We start from the raw sequence: 26129 nt of genomic DNA on the forward strand, positions 1-26129 counted from the left end.
TGGCTCTGTTTATTCTTTCAATCTTCACAACTCTGTGAGGTAGGCACTCTTATCCCTCCCATTTTACAAATGAGAAAAGTAGAGGCTCACAGAGGTTGATTATCTAGACGAGGCCACTCAGCTAGTAAACGACAGTCCAGGGTTCAAACCCCGAAATCTGACCCGCGTTAGTGCTTTCACGAAAAAACGGGTATCTGGCAATGATTAAAACGTCAGAACTGGCAACTGGGGAACTAATGGAAAAGGGAATCAACAAAACGGCCCACCACGTGGCAACAGTGCTGAAAGACCAAGGGAGCCTCAAGTCCCAGGAAGGGGAAAGTGAGGGGTCAGCGATTCGCCACCACAGCTCCAACAGCCCCAGCTCTGGACCGCCGAAGCCTCCAGAGACGCCTCTGGCGCCGGCGTCGCAGGACCCTCATTGGGCCTCTTCTAGGCAGCGTCAAACCGCGGGCGTCCATAAGGAGGCGGGACTTCCGGGAGCGGTGGAGCCAAATTCCGGCCGCGCCGGAAACAGCTATTGAGGAAAAAACACTGGGTACACGCCGCTAGAAGCTCCTGGAGAATTTTGTGTTCCACAGTCTCCGAAGAAAAATTGGGCGGGGGTTCATCCGCTCATTGCCAAGTTTTCGAGGCAGTGGAAAACAAGAGTTGGGACATGGACAGCCGCTTGCAGGAGATCCGGGAGCGGCAGAAGTTACGGCGACAGCTTCTCGCGCAGCAGGTCCGGGGCCAGGGAGGGATCGCGAATGCGCGTGCGCGGCCGGCCTGTTACAACCTCCCTTTTCTGTCTCGTTACCGGCCACGGTGCAGTCCTTTCTGGTCCCGCGACCTTAATCCCTGCGCCCACCTACCCTCTTGTTCTCAACCTCCGGGGTACCCCGAATCTTTTCCTGTTTCACCTCGCGGTCATTGTGGTGCTGAACCGAACGCCACGCTTGGTCTTCAGCAACCGTTATGGAATGGCCGCCGAGTGGTGCTCAATGATGAGAATACAGTGGTTTTTCTGTATAAGTTACCGCAGTTCACGCAAAGAAAAGTGACTTGTTATCCTCCAGAATTTCTGTTCACTTTTTTTTTTTTTTTTTGCCGTACGCGGGCCTCTCACTGCTGTGGCCTCTCCCGTTGCGGAGCGCAGGCTCCGGACGCGCAGGCTCAGCGGTCATGGCTCACGGGCCTAGCCGCTCCGCGGCATGTGGGGTTTTCCCGGAGCGGGACACGAAGCTGTGTCCCCTGCATCGGCAGGCGGACTCTCAACCACTGCGCCACCTGGGAAACCCTTCTGTTCACTTTTTAAATGGTCGTTTGTGTCTTGCCTTTCTTTGTAATCAGCTCCCGATTCTTGAGATTGGGGCTTCATTGTGGGTCAGGTTTACGGTATTTTCTCTGGGATAGTGTCTAACGACTGCATTGGTAGAAGCCTGAGTGTAAATTTTAGATTCTGCATGATGCGTGTTGCTGTCGACCCTGCCGTGTACGGTATCCTAGTCCTCACTCGCAGCTAACGTTTGAATTCTTAATCTGTATCGATCACAACAAATCTCTGAAATAGGTAATATTGTCTTCACTTATCGGATAATGAAACAGAGGCTCCAGAGGTTAATTTTTGCCCCGGCTCCTTCACCTCTGGGCCAGAAAGTTAAACCCAGGTTTGTCTCTCCAGATCTTGGCCTCACTCCTTCTTGTGTATGAGTAAGTTAACACTTGATTAGTAGAGTACACATGCAGAAAATGCAGATGCACACCTCTGCTTAATTAAAGTTAGAGGTTGTGTTTTACTTTCTACTACTCAGACCGGTAAAAGGGATGGGGGAAATGCTCACAGGTTTTGATGAGGCATCTTACTGTTATTTTTTTCAGTAATAAGTTTTCGTTTTAGTACCTGGAAATCTGAGACCTATCCTCTTTTATGATCGGATGAAAAGATTTATGGTACAGTGTTAAAAGTGTGGGCGTTTAGGGAGTTCCCTGGTGTCCAGTGGTTAGGACTCAGTGCTTTCACTGCTGTGGCCCGGGTTCAATCCGTGGTCGGCAGCTAAGATCCCACAAACGCGTGGCCAAAAAAAAAGGGGGCGTTTGGAATCAGATCTGTTCCTGGCATAGTGATTTTGGACAAATCAGGTATCTTTTCCAAGCCTTCCTTTTCCCAGTTTCTATTATGTTATCTTCAAAAATGTTCAGCAGCTCTTTGTTACCACCAAGGTTCTTACTCTTTAGTTTTGAATTCAGACGTCTGTTTGACTGAAAATAGTCGTAAACAATGATTGGTTGAGTGTCTTACTATGTGCCAGGAGCTTTTGTAGACATCGGCAATTCAGCTATGAATAATAATAGGTGGTCCTACCCTCAGAGAGCTTACATACTGCACAGAACTTAATAATGGCTGCCGTTTATTAAGTCCTTTCTGTGTGTCAAGACTCTGCCAATCTTGTACATACATTATATTTGATCATACCAGTCAGATGCTATCTGTGTCTTATAGATGAAGAAAATAAAGCTCAGGAAATTTGTTACATGCTGAAGGCCACAAACCGTTTACATTTGCAAGCTGCAGTTTTAGGCCTTTGCAATACACATGGCTGCCTCCTAGTACAGTTGGATAGGAACCTTTCCACCTAAGGATGTACAGTATAATCAATGACAGACTTCCACTTTAGCAGCCTTCCTTTCACTTACTTTTCTCTGTATGAACAAGGCAGACTGGTTTATTACTCTCCGGAACGTGATTTGTGCAGTACATACTTTATGATTTTTAAAAGTTGTCCTTTCTTTCTGATTTCTGTCTATCCTCTGTGACAGCCCAGGTCAGAATTTTGTGATGAAACCTATTGTGATCTCCCTGGCTTAGACTCTTCTCCCTCTGAGCATCCATTTTCCTTACTGTTGCGTCCACTACTGTATATTATTAACCATCATACAGAATATAAACAGTTTGCGTGCAGCGTCTTTGCATTTAATTCCTGTTGGCTTAATCTTCTATCCTAACTTTGTTTCTTGCCCAAAGTAAGTTTTTAATAAATTTTTGTTGATTGATGGTCTGTCAGAGTAGAGCACAACTCAAGTGTGTATAATTTGCTTGACTGACTTGGCTGCTGGATGAAGATATCGGATGCAGTATATAGGCCCAGACCACGATTGTGGCAATTGATGCTATCACCAATGATTTACACCTGTTTTTATTTAACTTGTAGCTTTGTTTCAAAAAATTATACGTGCTTTCAAATGATTCCAAATTGTCATAGTTATTCAAATAATATATTTAGTGCTACCACAATGGAAAGTCTGTTACTCCAGTCATTCCACAATTTTTTAAAAATGTTGGAGCATGAGAAGACAATTATATATGTAAGCACAATTTGATTTAAAGCGTTCCTCTTGTAAAACATTGTATTCTAATTTACACCTTGGTAGAAAATCTCATTGGTTCATTCACATATTTATAAGCATGTACTATAAGTCAGATGTTATAGTAGCTGCTGAACATACAGATATCAACAGGACAGAGTTCTTCCCCTCAGTGAGCTAACATTTCAGTGGAGGAGAAGTAAACAAAAGTAAACTGATAAAGTAATTGAATTGTACAAATAAAAATTTGGAAGTTGTGATAGCGACTGTGAAACAAAAGTAAAACAAAAAGGGTGTATTAAGTGCTATGATCGGAATGAGGAAATGAGGAGGTAAAAATAATGGAAAGGCTACCTATTCTGTAGATAGTGTTCATGGAAGGACCCTCAGAAGAAATGTACTCATCTGAGATTTGAAGGGAGTCCGACTCAGTCTTGGGAAGAAGGTTATAAAGCATTCCACCTATGGGAATAAATGTGTTTTCTGACTAAAGAGAATAGGGGTCAGGAAGATTTTATGGAAGAGTTAAAATATCAGGAACAGTTGATATATTGGAAGAGATTTATCATTGGGGAAACCTTAGGGGAGTCATGAAGTGGGTAGTCTAAAGAGGCAGTGGTAATTGTTTAAGATCAAGGCTGGGGACTTGCAGCTCTAATATTGTAGTGTGCCTTCTCGCCTTTCTTGAGCTAAGGGATTATTTAATGCAGATTTCCTCATGCCCTTCGTGTGCTTAAAAATATTAAGTGGTTCCTCGTGGCCTGTAAATTGCGTTCTATACTTCTTGGTTTGGCTTTTAAAGTTTTCCATGAATTGATCCCACACTATGTAGCCAGGCCTATTTCAACTAGTGATTTGTTTACATTTGTTGTATTTTGCAAAATTTCCCGAACTGCCAACCCGAATTTGCATCACTATTTTTCAGGTTTTTGTAAAGTTTAGTATTGTGCCTATAATCATTATAAAGGCTTGGCTTGAATAAAACTGAAAAGGTATTTATTACGGCATGGAATAAATAAGGTACAATACGTGAGCTGATGGATGCAGAGTGTTTAACATAGTGCATATCACACTATAAACACTATGTTAGCTGCTTTTTTTGTTGTTTTGTTATTGCTACTGCTGCTAAATTGTGTTTTATTATTTGCTTTAAAAGTAGAGGATTGGTCAAGTTAATTGTTTTAATTTCAAAATAACTGAAAGCATAAAATACTTTTCAGCTGGCAAAATCATTCTTAATTAACATGGTTTTGCTCCAAGGTGTTTTCTGTTTTTCCTGCAAGGTAATTTGTCCATTTGCCTGCTGCAGTAGTTACGGGTTGTTTTTTTTTTTTAATACTTGATGTATTAAATGCTGCTACAAATGACTAGGAAGGCTATTCAGTACACTGTCATCTAATTTTTGGTTTTTGCCTTTTCTCAGTTGGGAGCTGAAAGTGCTGACAGTATTGGTGCTGTGTTAAATAGCAAAGATGAGCAGAGAGAAATTGCTGAAACAAGAGAAACTTGCAGGTCAGTTGAATATTTTTTTAGTGACATGTTAGTATTTGTGAAAGGATCACTGTTTTAATAAACAATAATCCTAGGTATGAAGTGTGTTGTTATAAGTATCAGCATACAGATTTAGGAAACATTGGTTTTTATTGTTAGTTCATGAATTATGAAATATTATCTGAATACAGTAAGTTTTCATTTATAAAGTAGTTAGAAAATGGAATGTTAGGCTAGGAATTAGCTTATATACCATATATAATTTTATTTAAAAAATCCTTATTAAAAAAAACACAATTTGCCCTAAAAGTGGTATTGACTTGATAGTTCATAAAGCATTTAGAATTTTTCAGTATTGTAGTTATCAGTTTTTTTTTTATTGGAGTATAATTATTTCACAATGTTGTGTTAATTTCTGCTGTACAGTGAAGTGAATCAGCTATATGTATACATATATCCCCTCCCTCTTGGACCTCCCTCCCACCCCCTGCTATCCCACCCACCTAGGTCATCACAGAGCACCAAGCTGAACTCCCTGTGCTATACAGCAGGTTCCCACTAGATATTTTACACATGGTGGTGAATATATGTCAGTCCTAATCTCCCAGTTCATCCCACCCTCCCCTTCCCTCTGCCCCCTGTGTCCACTCATCTGTTCTCTACTACTTTGTCTCTATTCCTGCCCTGCAAATAGGTTCATCTGTACCATTTTCTAGATTTCACATATATGTGTTAATATATGATATTTGTTTTTCTCTTTCTGACTTACTTCACTCTGTATGACAGACTCTAAGTCGACCCACATCTCTGCAAGTGACCCAATTTCGTTCCTTTTTATGGCTGAGTAATATTCCATTGTATACATGTACCACATCTTCTTTATCCATTCCTCTGTCGTTGGACATTTAGGTTGCTTCCATGTCCTGGCTATTGTAAATAGTGCTGTAATGAACATTGGGGTACATGTGTCTTTTTGAATTATGGTTTTCTCAGGGTATATGCCCAGTAGTGGGATTGCTGGGTCATATGGTAGTTCTATTTTTAGTTTTTTAATGAATGTCCATACTGTTCTCCATAGTGGCTGTATCAAATTACATTTCTACCAACAGTGCCAGAGGGTTCCCTTTTCTCCACACCCTCTCCAGCATTTACTGTTCATAGGTTTTTTTGATGGTGACCTTTCTGACTGGTGTGAGGTGATACCTCATTGTTGTTTTGATTTGCATTTCTCTAATAATTAGTGATGTTGAGCATCTTTTCATGTGCCTCTTGGCCACCTGTATGTCTTCTTTGGTGAAATGTCTATTTAGGTCTTCCACCCATTTTTCGGTTGGGTTATCTGTTTTTTTGATATTGAGCTGCATGAGCTGTTTGTATATTTTGGAGATTAATCTTTTGTCAGTTGCTTCATTTGCAAATATTTTCTCCCATTCTGAGGGTTGTCTTTTGGTCTTGTTTATGGTTTCCTTTGCTGTGCAAAAGCTTTAAAGTTTCATTAGGTCCCATTTGTTTGTTTTTATTTTTATTACTCTAGGAGGTGGGTCAAAAAACATCTTGCTGTGATTTATGTCAGTGTTTTTCCTACATTTTCCTCTAAGAGTCTTTTGGTGTCCAGTCTTACATTTAGGTCTTTAATCCATTTTGAGTTTTTTTGTGTGTGTGGTGTTAGGTAGTGTTCTGATTTCATTCTTTTATATGTAGCTGTCCAGTTTTCTCAGCACCACTTAGTGAAGAGGCTGACTTTTCTCCATTGTATATTCTTGCCTCCTTTATCAAAGATAAGGTGACCATAGGTGTGGGGGGTTTATCTCTGGGCTTTATATCCTGTTCCACTGATCTATATTTCTTTTTTTGTGTCAGTACCATACTGTCTTGATTACTATAGCTTTGTAGTAGAGTCTGAAGTTGGGAGCCTGGTTCCTCCAGCTCTTTTTCTTTCTCAATATTGCTTTGGCTATATGGCGCCATTTCTGTTTCCATATAAATTGTAAAATTCTTTGTTTTGATTCTGTGAAAAATGCCTTTAGTAATTTGATAGGGATTGCATTGAATCTGTAGATTGCTTTGGGCAATATAGTCATTTTCACAATATTGATTCTTCAGATCCAAGAACATGGTATATCTCTCCATCTGTTAGTGTCATATTTGATTTCTTTCATCAGTGTTTTATAGTTTTCTGAGTACAGGTCTTTTGCCTCATTAGGTAGGTTTATTCCTAGGTATTTTATTCTTTTTGTTGCATTGATAAATGGGATTGTTTCCTTAATTTATTTTTCTTATCTCCTGTAGTTAGTGTATAGGGGTGCAAGAGATTTCTGTGCATTAATTTGGTATCCTGTACCAAATTCATTGATTAGCTCTAGCAGTTTTCTGGTGGCATCTGTAGGGTTTTTCTGTGTGTATCATCATGTCATCTGCAAGCAGCAATGGTTTTACTTCTTCTTTTCCAATTTGTATTCCTTTTTTAAAAAAAATATTTATTTTTCACTGTGTTGGGTCTTTGTTGCTGTGCACAGGCTTTCTCTAGTTGCAGCGAGCAGGGGCTACTCTTCATTGCAGTGCGTGGGCTTCTCATTGTGGTGGCTTCTCTTGTTGCGGAGCATGGGCTCTAGGCACGTGGGCTTCATTAGTTGTGGCTCGTGGGCTCTAGAGCGCAGGCTCAGTAGTTGTGGCACATGGGCCTAGTTGCTCCGCGGCATGTGGGATCTTCCCGGCCCAGGGCTCGAACCCGTGTCCCCTGCATTGGCAGGTGGATTCTTAACTACTGTGCCACCAGGGAAGTCCCTCCAATTTGTATTCCTTTTATTTCTTTTTCTTTTCTGATTGCCGTGGCTAGGACTTCCACAACTATGTTGAATAATAGTGGTGAGAGTGGACATCCTTGTCTTGTTCCTGATCTTAGAGGAAATGCTTTCAGTTTTTCACCATTGAGAATGATGTTTGCTGTGGGTTTGTCATATATGGCCTTTATTATGTTGAGGTAGGTGCCCTATATGCCCATTTTCTGGAGAGTTTTTATCTTAAATGGGTGTTAATTTTGTCAAATTTTTGTCGAAGTTTTTCTGCATCTATTGAGATGATCATATGGTTTTTATTTTTTAATTTGTTGATATGGTGTATCACATTGATTGATTTGCATATATTGAAGAATCCTTGCATTACTGGGATAAATCCCACTTGATCATGGTGTATGATCCTTTTAATAGAGATTAATAGAGTTTGGGAGTGTTCCTCCATCTGCAGTTTTTGGAAGAGCTTGAGAAGGATAGGTGTTAGCTCGTCTCCAAATGTTTGATAGAATTCACCTGTGAAGTCATCTGTTCCTGGACTTTTGTTTGATGGAAGATTTTTAATTACAGTTTCAATTTTATTACTTGTGATTGGTCTGTTTATATTTTCTGTTTCTTCCTGGTTCAGTCTGGGAATTTTTTACCTTTCTAAAAATGTGTCCATTTCTTCCAGGTTGTCCATTTTATTGGCATATAGTTGCTTGTAGTAGTCTTTATGATCCTTTATAGAACATCAGTTTTGCTCAAGACACATTAGAATGATACATAATGTAGAAGTTTCTTTTTGCCATGCATACCTTATAAAAGCTTAGTTTCTTATTTGTTTGCTTTCTCAAAAAAAAGTACAGATTATTCGTCAGGTTGTGTTACTTTTAAGATTTATAAACTGGGTGAATAGATACTGTTTAGTCAGGAAAAATTTGCCTTGTTCTGTTTTTATAACCGGTTCTTTAATATTATTAATGGAGACATTTATACATCTTGTATGTATTTGTGAGTGATATTTCAGTTTTAATTTTCAGGGCTTCCTATGATACCTCTGCTCCAAATGCAAAACGTAAGTATCAGGATGAAGGAGAGACAGATGAAGACAAAATGGAAGAATATAAGGCAAGTAGAGAATGGGACAATTTTATGGTCAAGAAGAAAATAAGTCCTTACAATCCGTAGAGTCTTACCCAGGAAAATAAAATTTGACAGAAGCTGAATTTTGACAGAATACTGAATAATTGTTGATGTAATTAGGTAAATTTAAGACATTTATATCAGTTTAACACAAGAAGTATGTGGATTAAATTAGGTGATGTATATGAAGCACTTAGCATAATGCCTAGTAAGCACTAGGCAATAGCATTCTTAAATAAGAGTAAGGAGGTAGATGTATCAGAAACTTTGGATAATTCAATCATATTTCGAGGGGCTACAATACTGTCTTCTTTGAGTTGCATTATTCCATGTTAACAATATAGGGTAGTACAATTAAAATATTTTGAGAACTCATGGGCTAGACAGCAGTGTAGAACCATTTCTGACAGAGGCCCAAGGCAAAAACCCAGCTTCTCAACTTGTAATTACAATATGTAGTTGAAAAGAAAGAAAGTTAAGGACAAAAAAACCTACCTCCATTTTTTTCAAATTAATTGTCATAGAACTATATTCAATAGAGAAGAGGATAAATAGTTTCAGTAAATCTTTAGGTATAATTATCTAATTTCATAGATATTCTCTTGTGTATTGGTTGCATTTGCTATATCCTCTTATATAACTTAACTATTTGTGATTATATTAGGTCAAACCATATACAGTTTCTGATATTTTAACATTTTTGACTCATAAAATAGCAGTTTCATATGGTTTGATCTAGTAGAAATAAAATTGCCCCATTGGTGGTCATATCTTTCATGATTTGAGCTAAATTCTAATATTTAAGTTATTATATCAGAGATAAATAATCCTAGATAACTTAGTCAACAAAATTAGTAGTTATAGACAATTATTACTGAAGAGAATGAAAAAGAAATATTTATTTTATATATTATAAGCATAACTAGTTACAGCTAATGATGAGAAAGCAAAAACTTCAAGTTTTTTTTTAGATTAAAACAAATTTTTTTTAATTTGTATTTTATATATTTATTTATTTGGCTGCATCAGGCCTTAGTTGTGGCATGTGGGCTCTTCATTGCCACCCGTGGGCTTCTCTCTAGCTGTCGGCCGCGCACACGGGCTTACTTGCCCTGCGGCACGTGGGATCTTAGTTCCCCCACGGCATGTGGGATCTTAGTTCCCTGACCAGGGATCCAACCCGTGTCCCCTGCGTTGGAAGGCAGATTCTTAACCACTGGACCACCAGGGAAGTCCTGACTTCAATATTTGAGTTTAACAGTAATTTGAAAACTTTATTGTGTCTTAGGGAAAGAAAATATTTATATGAGTCTTAATACTCGAGATATCATAATATGTAAGATACTCCTCTTATACATAAAATGTATACTTCCTTTTCCAAGGATGAATTAGAACTGCAACAGGAGGAAGAGAATTTGCCATATGAAGAAGAGATTTACAAAGATTCTAGTACTTTTCTTAAGGTAAAAAAATAATTTTCACGTCCATAACTTCACATTTCAGCTCTATGCCTGAAAAGATTTTAAATACTTATTTGTTTTCAAGATTTTTTCAGTTATTGAGGGATCATTATTATAAAGATCATTTAAAATTATTCATGAAATATTCTTCTGATGCTTGCCCATTTAGGATGAGATAATGCTTTATTAATGTCTGTAGATACTGAATTGTAATACTATTATTTTAATAGTGATGTTTTCTGTTTTTTTTAATGTCAATTAACTTATATTTTGTATGGCCTCATAATAAAAAATAAAGTACAGAGTTAGTGTATCTGCCCTCAGAGCGAATGCTGTTTATTTAATTTTGACGTTTTCTTTAGGGAACACAGAGTTTAAATCCCCATAATGATTACTGCCAACATTTTGTAGACACCGGACATAGACCTCAAAATTTCATCAGAGATGTAGGTATGTCAGATTTGTTGGGAATATGCTATTGCTAGCTGTTGATTACATGCATGTAATTTATCCATTTTGTGGTTTATTTCTAACAAAGTTATTTTTCCTGGCTTGGCTTCCCCTTTCCATTCTTAGTACTTCTAGTACACTCTCTTTTTCCATCAAGCAGTGTTACTTTTTTCCTTCTTCCTTCCATCTTTCCTTCATTTTGGTTCTGTAACTATCCCTCATTTTTATTTTGCCTTCATTTATTCCTTCGATGCTCTTCCTTTCTTTATGTAAATCTGATTCTCTGACTTATATTATTTTCCTTTTGTCTAAAGAATTTCTTTTAACATTTCTTGCAAGGCAGGCCTGTTGGCAACAAATTCCCTCAATTTTTGTTTGCCTGAGAAAGTCTTTATTTTTCCTTTACTTTTGAAAGATTAATTTTGCAAAGTACAGAATTCTAGATTGGTGTTTTCTTTCTTTCAACACTTTTAAGTATTTTACTTCACCCTGTTCTTGCTTGTTTCTGAGAAGTTGGGTATAATTCTTAACTTTGTTCCTCAATAGGTTTGGTTTTTTTTTTTTCTGGTTTCTTTCAGAATATTTTCGTTAGCTTTGATTTTCTGTAGTTTGAAAATGATATGTGTAGGTATAGCTGGGTTTTGTTTGCTTTGGGTTTTTTTTGCGTTTATCCTCTTTGGTACTCTCTGAGCTTCCTGTGTCTGGGGTTTGATGTCTGACATTATTTTGGGAAAATTCTCAGTCATTATTATTTCAAATATTTCTTCTGTTCCTCTTTCTGTTTTTTCTCCTTCTTATATTTCCATTACACATTTTACCTTTTGTAGTTGTCCCACATTCCTTAGATAGTCTGGCTTTTTTTTTTTTTCCAATTTTTGTTCTATTTACTTTTCAGTTTTTGAGGTTTCTATTGAGAGATCGTCACGCTCAGAATCTTTTCTCAGCTGTGTCCAGTCTACCGATAAGCTTACCAAAGGCATTATCCCTACATTTTTAAAAACAGCTTGACTGAGAGAATTCATGTACCATACAGTGCACCCATTTAAAGAATATAATTGAGTTTTTTAAGAATATCTATAGATTTGTGCAACCATTGCCACAATCTAATTTTAGAACTTTTTAAAAAATTGAGGTATCGTTGATTTACAATATTATATAAGTTTTAGGTGTACAAATAGTGTTTTACAATTTTTAAAGATTATATTTCATTTATAGTTATTATAAAATATTGGCTGTATTTTCTCTGCTGTACAGTATATCCTTGTAGCTTATTTATTATATGCATAGAAGTTTGCACTTCTTAATCCCCTCCCCCTATTTTGCTCTCCCCACTTCTCCCCCCCGTAACCACTAGATTGTTCTCTTTATCTGTGAGTCTGTTTCTTTTTTGTTGTATTCACTAGTTTATTTTTTAGATTCCACGTATAAGTGATAATATACAGTATTTGTCTTTCTCTGTCTGACTTATTTCACTAAGCATAATACCCTCCAATCCATCAATGTTGTTGCAAAAGGCAAAATTTCACTTTTTTTTATGGCTGAGTAGTAAGTGTGTGTGTGTATGTGTGTATACACCACATTGTGTGTGTGTGTGTGTGTGTGTGTGTGTATATGTATGTATATATATGGCACATTGTCTTTATCCATTTACCTTTGCTGGACACTTAGGTTGCTTCCATTTCTTGGCTATTGTAAATAATGCTGCTAAGAACACTGGGGTGCGTGTATCTTTTTGAATTAGTGTTTTCATTTTCTTCAGATATATACCCAGAAATGGAGTTGCTGGATCATGTGGTAGTTCTATTTTTAGATTTTTGAGAAACCTCCATACTGTTTTCCACAGTGGCTGCACTGATTTACATTCCTATCGACAGTGTACAAGTCCCCTTTCTCCACATCCTTAGAACATTTTCATCTCCCCTAAAGAAATTCAGTACTCATTAGCAGTCAATTCCCATTCCTTCTCCCACAGTTGCCCCCCAGCCTTAAGTAATCATTAATTGACTATTGTCTATCAGTTTGCCTATTCTAGACATTTCATATAATTGGACTCATACAACATGTGATATTTCGTGACTGGGCTTTTTTCACTTAACATAATGTTTTCAGGGGCCATTGATGTTGCAGCATATTATCAGTACTTCATTTCTTTTTATTGCCAAATATTCCATTGTATGTACATACCACATTTCATTTATTCATTTGTGTTGTTTCCACTTTTTTTTTTTTTTTTTGTTTCCACTTTTTGATTGTTATAAACTCTGCTACTATGAATATTCATGTAAAGTTTTTGTGTAAATGTATGCTTTCATTTCTCTTCGGTATATACCTGGGAGTGGAATTGCTGTGTCATGTGGTAATTCTATGTTTAACTTTTTGAGGAACTGCCCAAATGTTTTTCAGAGCAGTTGTACCATTTACATTCCTACCAACAATATGTGAGGCTTCCAGTTTCTTACCACTCTTGACATTTTATTATCTGTCTTTTTAATTATAGCAGTCCTAGTGGTATAAAGTAGTATTTCATTGTGGTTTTGATCTACATTGCCTTAGTGACTAATGATATTAAGAATCTTTTCCTATGCATATTTTTCTACTTAAATACCTACTTTAGAGAGATGTCTAAACCCTGCTTATTTTTTAATTGGTAATTTGTCTTTTTATTATTACATTGTACGAGTTCTTTATATATTCTCAGTACAAGTCCCTTATCAGATGTATGATCTGCAAATATTCTCTCCCATTCTGTGGGTTGTCTTTCTTTTGGCCACACTGCGGCTTGCAGGATCTTAGTTCCCCGACCAGAGATTGAACCCACACCCTTGGCAGTGAGAGCGCAGTCCTAACCACCGGACCGCCAGGGAATTCCCGTCTTTTCACTTTCTTGTTGGTACCATTTGCAACACAAAAATTTTAATTTTGATGTAATCCAATTTATTTTTTCCTTTCTTGTTTATAAGCAACATGTAGAAACTGATTTTAATGTTTTCACAGGCAAAATTTAGATGTAGCACAAAAAGTTATGATAATGGTAAGTGAAATAGACCAGTCATAGGATGACAAATATGCATGCACTTACAGAGGTACCTAAAATAGTATGTGTATATAAATACATACACTTTTATAAGGTACCTGGAGTAGTCAGTCTCATAGAAGCAGAGAATGCAGGAGTGATTGTCAGGGTCTAGAGAGAGAGGAAAATGGGGAGTTGTTGTTCAATTGGTATAAAATTTCAGTTATGCAAGATAAATTTTTTCTGTAGATCTGTTGTGTAGCAAATTGTCTGTAGTCAGCAATACTGTTGACTATAGTCAGCAGTACTTAAAAAAATTTAAGAGGGTAGATTTCATCTTACTTAAGTGTTCTTACCACACACACATACACATGCACACACACTAAAACCAGAGGAACACAAAGAAACTTTTGGAGGTTATTGATATGTCTTACCTTGATTGTGGTGATGGTTTCACAGGTGTATGCATATGTTCAAACTCATCGAATTGCATACGTTAAATATAGGTTTAATATATAAGGTTTTTATTTATCAATTATACTTCAGAAAGCTGTTTTTCTCCTCAAAGTTATGATAAGTTATATTGATATAACCAAATTTCATTATCAGACTTTCTGCTTTCTTCTCCAAGGCAAAGAAAATGTACTTAGGAAACTATTATGGATTGAGAAAAAGGTGTACCTGTTTTGTAGATGATTGAGAGCTGACTCTATTGTGATTGAAACCTGACTGTACTAAAATCTTCAAACTTGTTTCATTTGAAATTTGATCTGTAGCCACTGATTGAGGAGGCTTTATAAAATCTTTCACTTTTTTACTCTTTGATATTAAAGTTATTAAAATGTACTTCTGGTTTTCAACTTAAGATGTTTATATAATTTATGTTGTCATGAATATGCTTCTTGTAGGGAAGAAAGAAAAAACAAAATAAAAACTTTTAGGAATCTTTGATATTCAAGCCCTACTTACTCCTACAGTTGTTTAAACAGTTATTATGTTGTTTTACCTAAAATCTCTTCTGAGGCTCAGAGATTTAAATATTTTTGAGGACATGGGAACAAGTCTCCTGTTTTTAACCTTTATGGAACTTGGAGATGTTTTTCAAGGTCTTAAGCTTGAAAATGTATCTGAGGATTTGGTTTATAATAATGTGGAGTGAGATCTTTAAAACTATAAATATTGATATAGGAAATATTCTTAGAGAAAGTGACTTATCTTGGAATTGGTAGTACAATTTAGATAAGTAATCAGAGTGAATGAGGTGTGAGCTAATGACTGTTAGGGACTCATTATCTTTTTAACTAGATTTGTTCTGGGATTTTGTCCATAAAGTGTAGCCACTTAATTTAAGATCATCAGTAGTAAAGAAGAGAAATCCTCATTTTCTCTGCTTTGGATAACTGTCTAAGAAACTAAGTAAAAATTTTAACAATCACTAGATTCTTTGGGAGAAAGACTTTTTTGAGTAAAAAGAAAATGCAAAAAGCATGATTGAAAGAAAAATTTTTCTTTTCCTGAGAACAGAATGGCAAAATTTGATGCTATAAGCAGGTTAGTTAATTTAATAAATTTGAGAAATTAAATGGTTAATTGACTTGATCTGGGCTTTAGAACATCTGGGAGTTTGCCTGCATGTGGGATTAGGGTCATTAGGTATATAAAATGTATATATGAATTGTTTAAAAGTCCTCAGACTTTTTTAAAAGGATGTGAGGATGAAGAGGTGGTTGTGTATTGTTGTGTTCTGAGCAGGCTTGTCACGTTTGAATGCACTGATACTCATTTGTATTGAAATTTGGAATTTACTATGTTTCCTCTTCAGGTTTGGCTGACAGATTTGAAGAATACCCTAAACTGAGGGAGCTCATCAGGCTGAAGGATGAGCTAATAGCTAAATCTAACACTCCTCCTATGTAAGTGGGGTTTTTTGTTCCCAACTCAGGCTTAAAATATTAGTCTTTTTATCATGTTACCCCTTTTCTGTTTGAAAAAAATTCACTGTCTTTGTAAGGTTAACACATTCTCTTTCTTAATATATTAGTTTGAAACTCCAGTGCTGAGTACACAGTAGGTTCTCATTTAATTTATTTTCAGTTTTCTAGACAATTTATTTTAAATTACTAATTTAAATTTTTTTCTTAGAAAATCATATTTGTTGTATTCCTGATTATCTTAAAATGTTTTTAAATGACTTTTCTTCTCAAGAATTATTTATTGAAGAAAGTTAGAAAACTTAGGGAAAGTAAGAAAATGAAAGTTAATTATAACTCAGCAACCAGAGATGCTATTAACATTTTGGAATACAAAAATTCATTTTAACCTTTGCTAAACGACTAATGCTTCCCTAAAAAAATGTGTTTAAGGTCTTTGAAATTGGAGACTCTCTTTATTTCACATTTAGCTTACTTTGAACATTTTGTACATTTAACAGTTTGCTAAAATGTATACTGTTAATGATTAGAAGAACCGCAAAGAAGTCTGAGTTTGTGGCAAAAATTTTAGCAGACTAATATTCATCCTATTTAAAAACACTCTTACATTTAAAGTATTTTATATTTAAAATACTTTCATACTATGTGGAAATAACCATTAAGTAAAGGCTAGTAGTAATTTATACTAAGTAGCTAGAAAAAACTGTTAAACAATATTACTAAGGCACAAACTAAGGAAAGAAAATTATGTCCATTTTTAGAAACTTTTTTAGAGGGAGGAATTTAAAACTTACTAACAAATAGTTTTTCTAATTTAACAATTGTGGAAAAAGTAATATGGTATTCTTTGGAATATTAAGATGATAATGGAAAAGGGCTCAGACACTCATCTGAGTATGGATTTTCAATATAAGAAATGAGAGAAGTTTGTATTTTGGATGTTCGTGTGGGACTGTGATTTTACTTTGTGGTGTGAGTGTATCCATGTCCTCTGGAAGAGCACTGGTAGATAGTTTACTGTCTGTACTGAGGAAGGATACTCCTCCATAAAAAGGTATTCAGTAATTAGCTCATGGTGACTTTGTAAATAGTGTTTAGGAAATATTTAAGAAATTTCTTTCATTACCACTGTAAAGTATTTGAAAATCTCTTACATTTTATGCTTTAATCAAATAGGTACTTACAAGCAGATATAGAAGCCTTTGACATCAGAGAACTAACACCCAAGTTTGATGTGATTCTTCTTGAACCCCCTTTAGAAGAATATTACAGAGAGACTGGCATCACTGCTAATGAAAAATGCTGGACTTGGGATGATGTATGATCAAACTTTCTACATTGTAATGAATTATTTATTTTTCAAATAAATATATGTCTGATCAGAAAGTAATATTATAAATATCCCTACTTTTTTAGGAATTGTAAATATAGATTTATAGTATATATTATGGCTGAAGGTCTAAGGTACATTAACAAATATTATTATATCTTCAGTCTGATTTGTCTTTTTTTTTTTTTTTTTTGGTACGCGGGCCTCTCACTGTTGTGGCCTCTCCCATTGCGGAGCACAGGCTCCAGACGCGCAGGCTCAGCGGCCATGGCTCATGGGCCCAGCCGCTCCACGGCATGTGGGATCTTTCCAGACTGGGGCACGAACCCGTGTCCCCTGCATCGGCAGGCGGACTCTCAACCACTGCGCCACCAGGGAAGCCCTGATTTGTCTTTTTGAGGCAGAAGTTGAGCAGGTAGTGAGTAAATCGTCTGTGGAAGACTCAAAATTCCAGTCTTAGAGTCCTTGAATGTATAGCTAGAAATAAGTCTAAAAACAGATTGGTTGATAACATTCCATATTTGGTTAGTTTTAGTAAACATCAGAGTATACGTGTATACACACACACACACACACACACACACATATGAACATAATTTCTACTCTTTAAAGAACTTACAGTATAATAGATTTAAGGGACATACGTATTATATAATTGTGATATAATTCAGTATTATATAATTGTGATGTTATATTTTCCTGAATAAAATTGAACAAGCTGATAGCTTCAGTTAGTTACATAAAGTAACCTGTTTCTACTGATCAATAACAAAAATAACAAATATTTATTCAGCACCACTTTGTACTAGGCAACTAGGTACTGGAGATTGAAAGATGCATAAGACTTAGTATTTGGCCTTAAGGGGCACACAGTTTAATGGGATAAAATAAACAATGACCTAAACAGATAATTGCATTATCATATTGTTAGTTCAATAATAGAGGACTGCATAAGGTGATCTGAGAAAAACTGACCAAGCTGAGGAAGCTGGGGGACATAAACAAAGAGGAGATGACACATGAACAGTATGTATGGATAGATTAGCTGGAATTGGCCAGCTGAAGAAAAGGGTAGATTAGGGATTCCAAGCAGAAGGAACAGCAAGAGCAGAAGGGATGGAGGCAAAGAGACGGGTGAGGGAGGTCTGTATGTAGGTTGATGTTGGAACACAGATTGGGCCTGTCTTGAGATGCTGTCTTCTTAGAAGCTTGGACTTGTCTTCTTAGAAGCTTAGCTTAATGCCTAAAGGCATTAAGGAGTCTTTGAAGGGCTTTAACCAGTTTAGTAAAATGGTCAGATTAGTGTATAGAGGAGGATAGACTAGAGAAAATGAAGTCTGGAGAGGGGAGAGCAGATAGAACACTGTTGCAGTAGTCTAGTTAGGAGAAGAAGGGGCCCTGATTTAGGGTGATGTTAATAAGAATAGAAAGGAGGTGATAAATTCAGTAATGTTTTGTAGATACTTCTGGCGAGATCTAGTGATTGGGAAGAGGGGAAGAGTAAAGGATGACTCAGGAGTTTGAATCTTGGGATAAATGGGTTGAGATCACCAGCTGAGAGAGTCAATTTAAGAATAGTAGCAGGAAAAAAAAAAAAAAAGTAGCAGGATTAGAGTGATTAGATTATACTGAATGTGTTGATTTAGAGGTGTATGTGAGACATTCAAGTAGAGGTTGTAATAAGATTATGAAACTTAAAAGACAGATATGATCATCTCAAAATACAGATTTTAAAGGGTTAACACATTAAACCTATGAGAATAAATGAATTTGTCTTGAGATAGAGTCTCAATTAAGATACAGTGTGGATTTACTGTAAATCCTCAGGAAACTTACATTTAAGAGGCACATTATAAAAGAGATGTGAAAAGAATGGGTGAAAGATAAATGAGGTGAACCAAGAGAGTATGAATGTCACGGAAACCAAGGGAATAGGGAATTTCGAGGAGGAAAGTGTGATCAGGAGCACTGAACACAGAAGAGAGGTAGGGAAGGGAAAGGACTGAAATTCTAGACTGGTGTTTCATAGAGAACTGCTTTGAGTCCTTGCACATCTTCCGAGTTAATAATTATTAACTATTGTTAATAATACTTATTTTCCAAGATGTAATAACTTCAGTTTTTCTTCCTTGAAGCTTTCCCTTTCAGCTTCAGTACCTCTGGCAATTTTATTTATTTTATTTTTATTTTATTTTACTTTACAAAAGTTTTTCCTCTCCTCTGATAAGTGTAATCTGTGTTTATTGTTGAAACAGAAAAGTATACAGTATATAGTATCCCCAAAACTTAAGGTTAAAGATGTAATGCTCTTGATATTGCTGAGAATTTCTCCAGATAGGTTGCACAAATTTACATTCCTTCTAGTAGTGTTGAAGAAATATCTATTTCACCATATCCTCATCAAAATTGATTAATAATGTAAAACAATCTTGGTCAATTTAGTCAAAAGAAAATTGAAAAATTAATTTTATTATGTCTATGATTAGTGGTTAGGTTGAACTTTATTTTCTCTAGCGAATCTCTAAGGTTTGGTCAGTGAAGGTACAGGAGCTTCAATTATATATGATAAACTAACAGAGTTTTTGAAATAAAGGAATTCCATTTTATATGTATATTGAAAAGTTTTGTCTGGCCCCAGAGCCCTAAGCTCTTAACGTTTATGTGATAATACCTTAAAGAAAGAGCCAGTAGCTAATATAAATAAAGTATAAATAAGAAAAGCATTCGGGTTTCACAGGTATTCTTTTTCACATTAGAGAGTCAGTAGAGGCCAGTGTGTTTTGTTTAAGAATATAAGCATTTTCAGGCTTCCCTGGTGGCACAGTGGTTGAGAGTCCGCTTGCCGATGCAGGGGACATGGGTTTGTGCCACGGTCTGGTAAGATCCCACATGCCGTGGAGCGGCTGAGCCCGTGAGCCATGGCCGCTGAGCCTGCACGTCTGGAGCCTGTGCTCCGCAACGGGAGAGGCCACAACAGGGAGAGGCCACAACAGTGAGAGGCCCGCGTACCGCAAAAACAAAAAACAAAAACAAAAAGAATATAAGCACTTTCTTAAAATACCAACATTTAGGATTTATAATTGTAATGTCAAGAGAGTAATTTGCTTAATGTTCTTCACTGATGTGTGCCATCACTTATCTTTAGCCATACCATGTATAGACGTTTGTAGGAATATTATGTGTGTGTGCGTATTACATATTTATTTTAATTCATATTCCTATGAGAATATTAGATGAGATATATCAAGACTTAAAGTAGGAAGTTTAAAACTGAATAGGTTTATGCCTATTGTAATTTTTTTTCCATTATCACTGTCAAATAATGTATTTTTACCTAGATAAATTATAGATGATGTGGTTATGATCCACTCAGGTAGAAGTTAAGGTTTTCTTAATATGTGAAACTAATAAATATTTGCTTGAACCGTTGTCTCTGGAACTTCTTAACTGTGACAGGAAGCTAAAAGAAAAGGAATACCATGTAAAATGGTTGCTTTTATAGTCATTTATACAAGTATATGGTATTTTCCCAATTTAGAGATTTAATTATTGCAGAACTTTTTTTAAAATTGACACACTTAACAAATACAAAGCAAACAATTATAGTCTATTGTTTGTGACATTTCAGACTTAGTCATTATACTGAAATGTGTATATTGATTTATTTTATTTAGAACTGGAAACCAAGTCCTCCCCCAAACATTTGTGGTTATGTTTTAATTTTGCCCCTATCTTTGGCATAATTTAATCCCTTTTCAGTTTTTCTGTAAATGGTAACAGGTTGCTCTCAAGCCATAACTTATAAAATTCTGTAATTCTATAAATATGGTTTCCTGTAAACTCTTTCCATAGAAAATCAAGTGTATGTATGTGCATGTGTGCATCTGTGTTGTCTTAATAGGGAATAAAAAACCAGAAGAACAAGTTTTAAGAATAAAATTTATTTTCCATTGTATTTCCTAATGAAAATTAGTACATTTAAAGAACACATTTACTGTAAGTCCTGATAAATCTCAATGGTTGTTCTTTTGGATTTAGGATGAATGGGAAACAATGCTTCTATGCAATATTGGTTTGGTTTCTTACAGATCATGAAGTTAGAAATTGATGAGATTGCAGCACCTCGATCATTTATTTTTCTCTGGTGTGGTTCTGGGGAGGGATTGGACCTTGGAAGAGTGGTAAGATGGTGTTTTTTTAAGTGGTTTTTTAAATTTGTAAGAAAAAAATAACACAGTATGTTGCATAAAAAGTTTGAAGATTAATGTTATTTTCTCCTTTGTTTCTTGAACAGTATTAAAATATTCAGAAGAAAAAAATGTTTAAAAAAGAATGTACAAAAGGCAGTATCCCTTAGTTAACTAGCATTAGGGGTGAATAAATCAAAATATGATTTATTACAACTGCAGGAAGAGAACAGTTCAGAGATTTGAAACTGAATTGCAGCTCAAAAGCAAGCTGCTTAGTGTCATTTACTGTTCATTATTAGTAGCTAAAAAGTATTCTTCTGGCTAGCATTAACTCCTGAATTCCAAATGAAAGGCAAATCAAATTGGAAAAATAACACAGCATCTGGAGCACATAGTTTGAATAAATTCATGAGAGTGAGAAAGAAGTTATAACATCTCAATTTAAGTACCTTATATTTATTGTTTTTCAGAACTTTTTTTGGTTTTTTGATTGGAGTATTTTGGATTTCTAAATGGAAACAAAATAATAAAGCTTTTTTATGATGGAAGCATTGTGGCTAGTTCTGGTCTCAATTCTGATGTCCAACAGTGAAACTTTGGGTAAAGAGATATTTACTCTGTGTGTTTCAGTTACCTCACTTGTTATTGGATAATACTTTCCATTTTTAGGAAATATTACTTGATCTACTGCCTATGATCTCATTTAAATCCTGGTAATTTTAGGAGGTGTCCATTTGACAGATGAAGAATTTAAGTAGGATTATATTGAGATGAATTGGTTCTCAAATCCTGAAATTCTGCAATTGCTTGTGTATTCTTTGTATAAATAGCAAGTTTGAGACTGTTGGTTCTGTCATTTATTGCTTCTGTCATTGCTTCTGTCATTTATTAAATCCATGGTAAGACTATAACTGTATATAGGGTATCTATTTTATTGCTGGCACCTCCCTAAGATGCTATAGAAAATCTAAGAAAATAGAGACATACTGTATGTTTTTATAGGTATATTGGTATTTACCTTTTTTAGCTCTAATGTCTGGCTTTGGACTTTTCTCCCACCCCCCAAATTAGGTTGAAATTGATTAGGAGGTTTTATCTTATTTGTTTATGCAGCAATTTATCATATTGGTGAAAGCAGCTTTTGGCTCCAAATGATTACAAAAATAATTCATCATGATAAATACTCATGAGTTGTGCTAAGTTGATTAGGAAATGTTGGATTTAGGCCCTTGTGATATTTAATGCAGTGCGAAACAAATACTTGGCAACAGGAACAGGTACTGATCTTGATTTTTGAGATTTTAAATTAAAAATCTAAGTTTCATTTTGTGGTGTATCTCAGTTTATACAATAAGAGCATTCCTGAAAAGTGTGTATAATTTTGTGTTCCACTACATCTCTATTTGTACTTGATCATAGTACCAACAATATTGTACTGCACAATTTACTTATTTCCCCCTACTTTGCTCTTAATCAACTAGGGGTAAGGACTATATCTTATTCATGTTTTTTTTCCCAGCAGCTAGCCAACACCTACATATTGTGGGCCTCAAAATGCCACTCTGAGTACTCACTTAGCTAGTATTTGTTATATGTTCATATATAACATAGTCTAGGACACTAAGGTTCAAATCTCTCTATTGTCTAGATTACATAAAGATGAAAGTAAAGTTTTACTCAGTAAAGAAATATAATAACAATTTTAAGTCTTTGAATTTTTGAGGTTTAGTATTAAATCATAAAAATAACATAAGACTCTCATTTGGAAAGAAGTTATCAGTTAGAACATTTTCAGCAGTTTTTAGCTTTGTCAGAGGATAGAAAGTTGAGGTGGAAGGAACAAAATTTTCTTTTTTTTTTTTTTTTTCTGATTTTAAGACATTTTATTTCAAAATAACTTCAGTCTTACAGAAAAGTTCTAAAAATTATGCAACAATCCGCATTTACCATTCACCCAGAAACTCAAATGTTCACATTTACTTTTTTATTCTCCTCTCCCCCTCACTCTCTCTTTTACTCTTTTTCATTCTTTCCATTTTTCCCTCCCCCATTTCAGAGTAAATTCTAGACATAATGTCCCTTTCCCCCTAAGTGCTTCAGTTGTATTTCTGAAAGATAAGGTCATTTTCTTATATAATAATAGTACAATTATTAGCATCATAAAATTAACACTGTTTTGATACTATTCTCAATAAGACAGTTTTTGCAGTTGTCCCACTTATAACATCTATACAGTATAAATAATTTTTTTCTGGTCTTAGGATCACTTAGTGTCATCAGTTTTCATGTCTCTTCAATCTTCTTTTATCTGGAAGACTTTCTTAGTTTTTCTTATCTTTCATGACCTTAACATTTTGAAGAGTGTGGCCCATTTATTCAAAATTATCTTTTGAATTATTTTCTGATTAAAGAGGGACTGAGTTTTCTTATGATTTAAAACTTTCTATTGATGACAGTAGAAGGTAGTATTAAAGAATCAGAGTATTATGTAATCCTTTCTATGTTTTGATATCAACTGTATATTAATATTCAGAAGGTATATGTATTCTGTATAATGGCTGTATATTTAAAGACTAGTATTTCTTTTTTTCTATTTCTGCACAAAGACAAAATTACTGTGACACTTGGAATTTAATGTCTCAAACCTCTAGGAAGTTTTTAATGCTGGTTGGTTATTTTAAGTATTGTTTATTTCTTTTAGCTAAGGATTTTTTTAAAAATTCTTTCATTTCTAGTGTTTACGCAAGTGGGGTTACAGAAGATGTGAAGACATTTGTTGGATTAAAACCAATAAAAACAATCCTGGGAAGACTAAGACTTTAGATCCAAAGGCTGTCTTCCAGAGAACAAAGGTATTGCCTTTACTGTTTTGTTTTCTTTATTTTCATTATTTTCTCTCAAGCTTTTCCAAATGACTGTATACTGTTTAATTAATTTTGGTGGAAAGATCCTTCTCTTTGACTTGTACAAGTGGTATTGAGCATTAAAGTAATACGTCCAAGTTAATTTAAAAATACTTTATTCACTCAGATCAACCTATACTAAGCTGAAGAAGGTATTCCTGTATATCCTAAACTGCTGTAATTCTAAGTCAGATATGGGCTTTTAGTACTTCTGACCCCGAGCTTTTTTTCCTTTCTCTATGCTGAGAAAAAAGAAATGGCAGCAAGACTCATAGCTGGCCAGCTTAGATGAATATTTCTTTCCCCTTCCTTTTTTTTTTCTACGTAAGAACCTGAACAAGAACCACTGAGAACCTCTGCTTCAGAGGACTGCCCAGCTAGTTATCAGGGTTTAACAGTTTGTCCTCCAGTCTTTCACTCTTCAGGGAGACTCTGGTGGAGGGTCTTTTTAAAGTCTTTCTTGGACTAGAAATTCTGTTTGAAGGGAATCTAAGCCATCCTTGCTATTATTGGTTCATGGAGTCAAGTGAGATTAAATTTATTTAAACTATACTCTGTCATCCAGATTAAATAGAGGTCAAAAAACAACAAAAAAGGAAATCATTTGATTTTCACATTTACTTATGTTGAGTATTTATAAGTCTGTATCCATGCTTGAAGTCCTCTCCATATGAAAAGGCTTATACCTTATATATAGTTTTGATCTTGGATCATGTGAAGCCCAGTATAACATCATTTTAAGATTCCAAGGTCAAGTGCCATGCCCATAACTGCTGAAGAGAAGTTATTATCAAGGGTTGCAGAGGAAAAGATTCTATGGTTGTTGACTCAATTCTAAAATGTCATGGTCCCAAGTTTAATACTCTAATGTCTAGCTTCCCTGGCAGTCTTCTCAGATACAGAGATCCAGGTTTTTCCTTTTGTGTTTTTTGCCCAGAGACCTATATCCCAAAGATTCAGAGAAATGAGGATTGTTTTGGAATTGAGGAACGTCAGAAATGTAAAATGTTGTGAAATACGACTGTTGATGAAAAGAGATTAATTGTTCTGCTCTTATTATTATTTAGGAACACTGCCTTATGGGGATCAAAGGAACTGTTAAGCGTAGCACAGACGGGGACTTCATTCATGCTAATGTTGACATTGACTTGATTATCACAGAAGAACCTGAAATTGGCAATATAGAAAAGCCTGTAGAAATTTTTCATATAATTGAACATTTTTGTCTTGGTAGAAGACGCCTTCATTTATTTGGAAGAGATAGTACAATTCGACCAGGTAAGACCTCAGGAGGAAAAAAAACCTTTGATAGTTCCTTGGGATATAGATGTTAAGAAAGAACACACAGTGTTATGTAAAATAAAATTCTTATATATTTGATTCTTCTTCTTGCTATACTTCAAATATGCTAAGCTCAGTCTTGTCTCAGTACTCTTCCATGGACTTTTCTCCTATCATTCAAATACCTGATGGATCTTTTCTCACAACCCTGTCTAAATTAGCCAACTTGCCACTCCACTCCCTTCCTCCCACTGCTGTCTTTCCCTTTAATCTATTTTCTTTTTCTTCATAGCACTTATCGTTATCTGAATTATAGATTCATTTGGGCATATGTTTATAGTCAGTCTCTTTAGTATGCAGTCTCATAGAAATCGGAGATTGTCTTATTCTCTCTACCCAACATTCAGGTTATTGAGTAAATATTGTGTTGAGTGAAGAAATGCATAAAGGACATTTGGTCCTGTCCAAAACGTCTGTAAGATATTTGGTCCACACCAAAATGTCCTTGATATATGGCCCTGTCCAAAACCATTTGGCATGGACCAAATTTGCTCATGGATGTTTTGGATAGGACTAAATTTCAAGTATCTTTTGGCATGAACCAAATGTCTTACTGACTTTTTGGACAGGACTAAATGTCTGCTAATAAAATGATCCTGCAGAAAATAACCATACCTTTGTGAAATACAGATCTTGGCTTTATTAGAAACTAAAGTACCTGGCTTCTTTCCTTAAATGTATCATGATGTTGTTTCATCAAAATTTTAACACTTTACTAAATCGGTATAATGTGAATTTACTATTTTGAAAAAAAAATGAGT

General features: G+C 35.4%; 1 protein-coding gene across 2 annotated transcripts in view; it reads left to right on the plus strand.

Moving 5' to 3' along the window:
• The first annotated feature begins 506 nt into the window (after positions 1-506).
• METTL14 (methyltransferase 14, N6-adenosine-methyltransferase non-catalytic subunit) overlaps positions 507-26129 on the plus strand; it is a 31655-nt gene continuing 6032 nt past the window's right edge. The window contains exons 1-10 of one of the 2 annotated variants that reach the window (XM_027103600.1): positions 507-724; positions 4769-4857; positions 8648-8735; positions 10133-10213; positions 10573-10660; positions 15496-15586; positions 16781-16922; positions 21023-21115; positions 23860-23976; positions 25095-25305. In XM_027103600.1, the coding sequence (XP_026959401.1) occupies positions 659-724; positions 4769-4857; positions 8648-8735; positions 10133-10213; positions 10573-10660; positions 15496-15586; positions 16781-16922; positions 21023-21115; positions 23860-23976; positions 25095-25305 (1066 nt within the window). In that variant the 5' untranslated portion in view covers positions 507-658. The remainder of the gene's footprint in view (positions 725-4768; positions 4858-8647; positions 8736-10132; positions 10214-10572; positions 10661-15495; positions 15587-16780; positions 16923-21022; positions 21116-23859; positions 23977-25094; positions 25306-26129) is intronic. The other variant, XM_027103601.1, reaches the window with a different exon arrangement.

The sequence above is a fragment of the Aethalodelphis obliquidens genome, unplaced genomic scaffold, assembly GCF_003676395.1.
Source record: "Aethalodelphis obliquidens isolate GAN/ISIS:26980383/991018 unplaced genomic scaffold, ASM367639v1 scaffold6, whole genome shotgun sequence".
Lineage (NCBI taxonomy): Eukaryota > Metazoa > Chordata > Mammalia > Artiodactyla > Delphinidae > Aethalodelphis > Aethalodelphis obliquidens.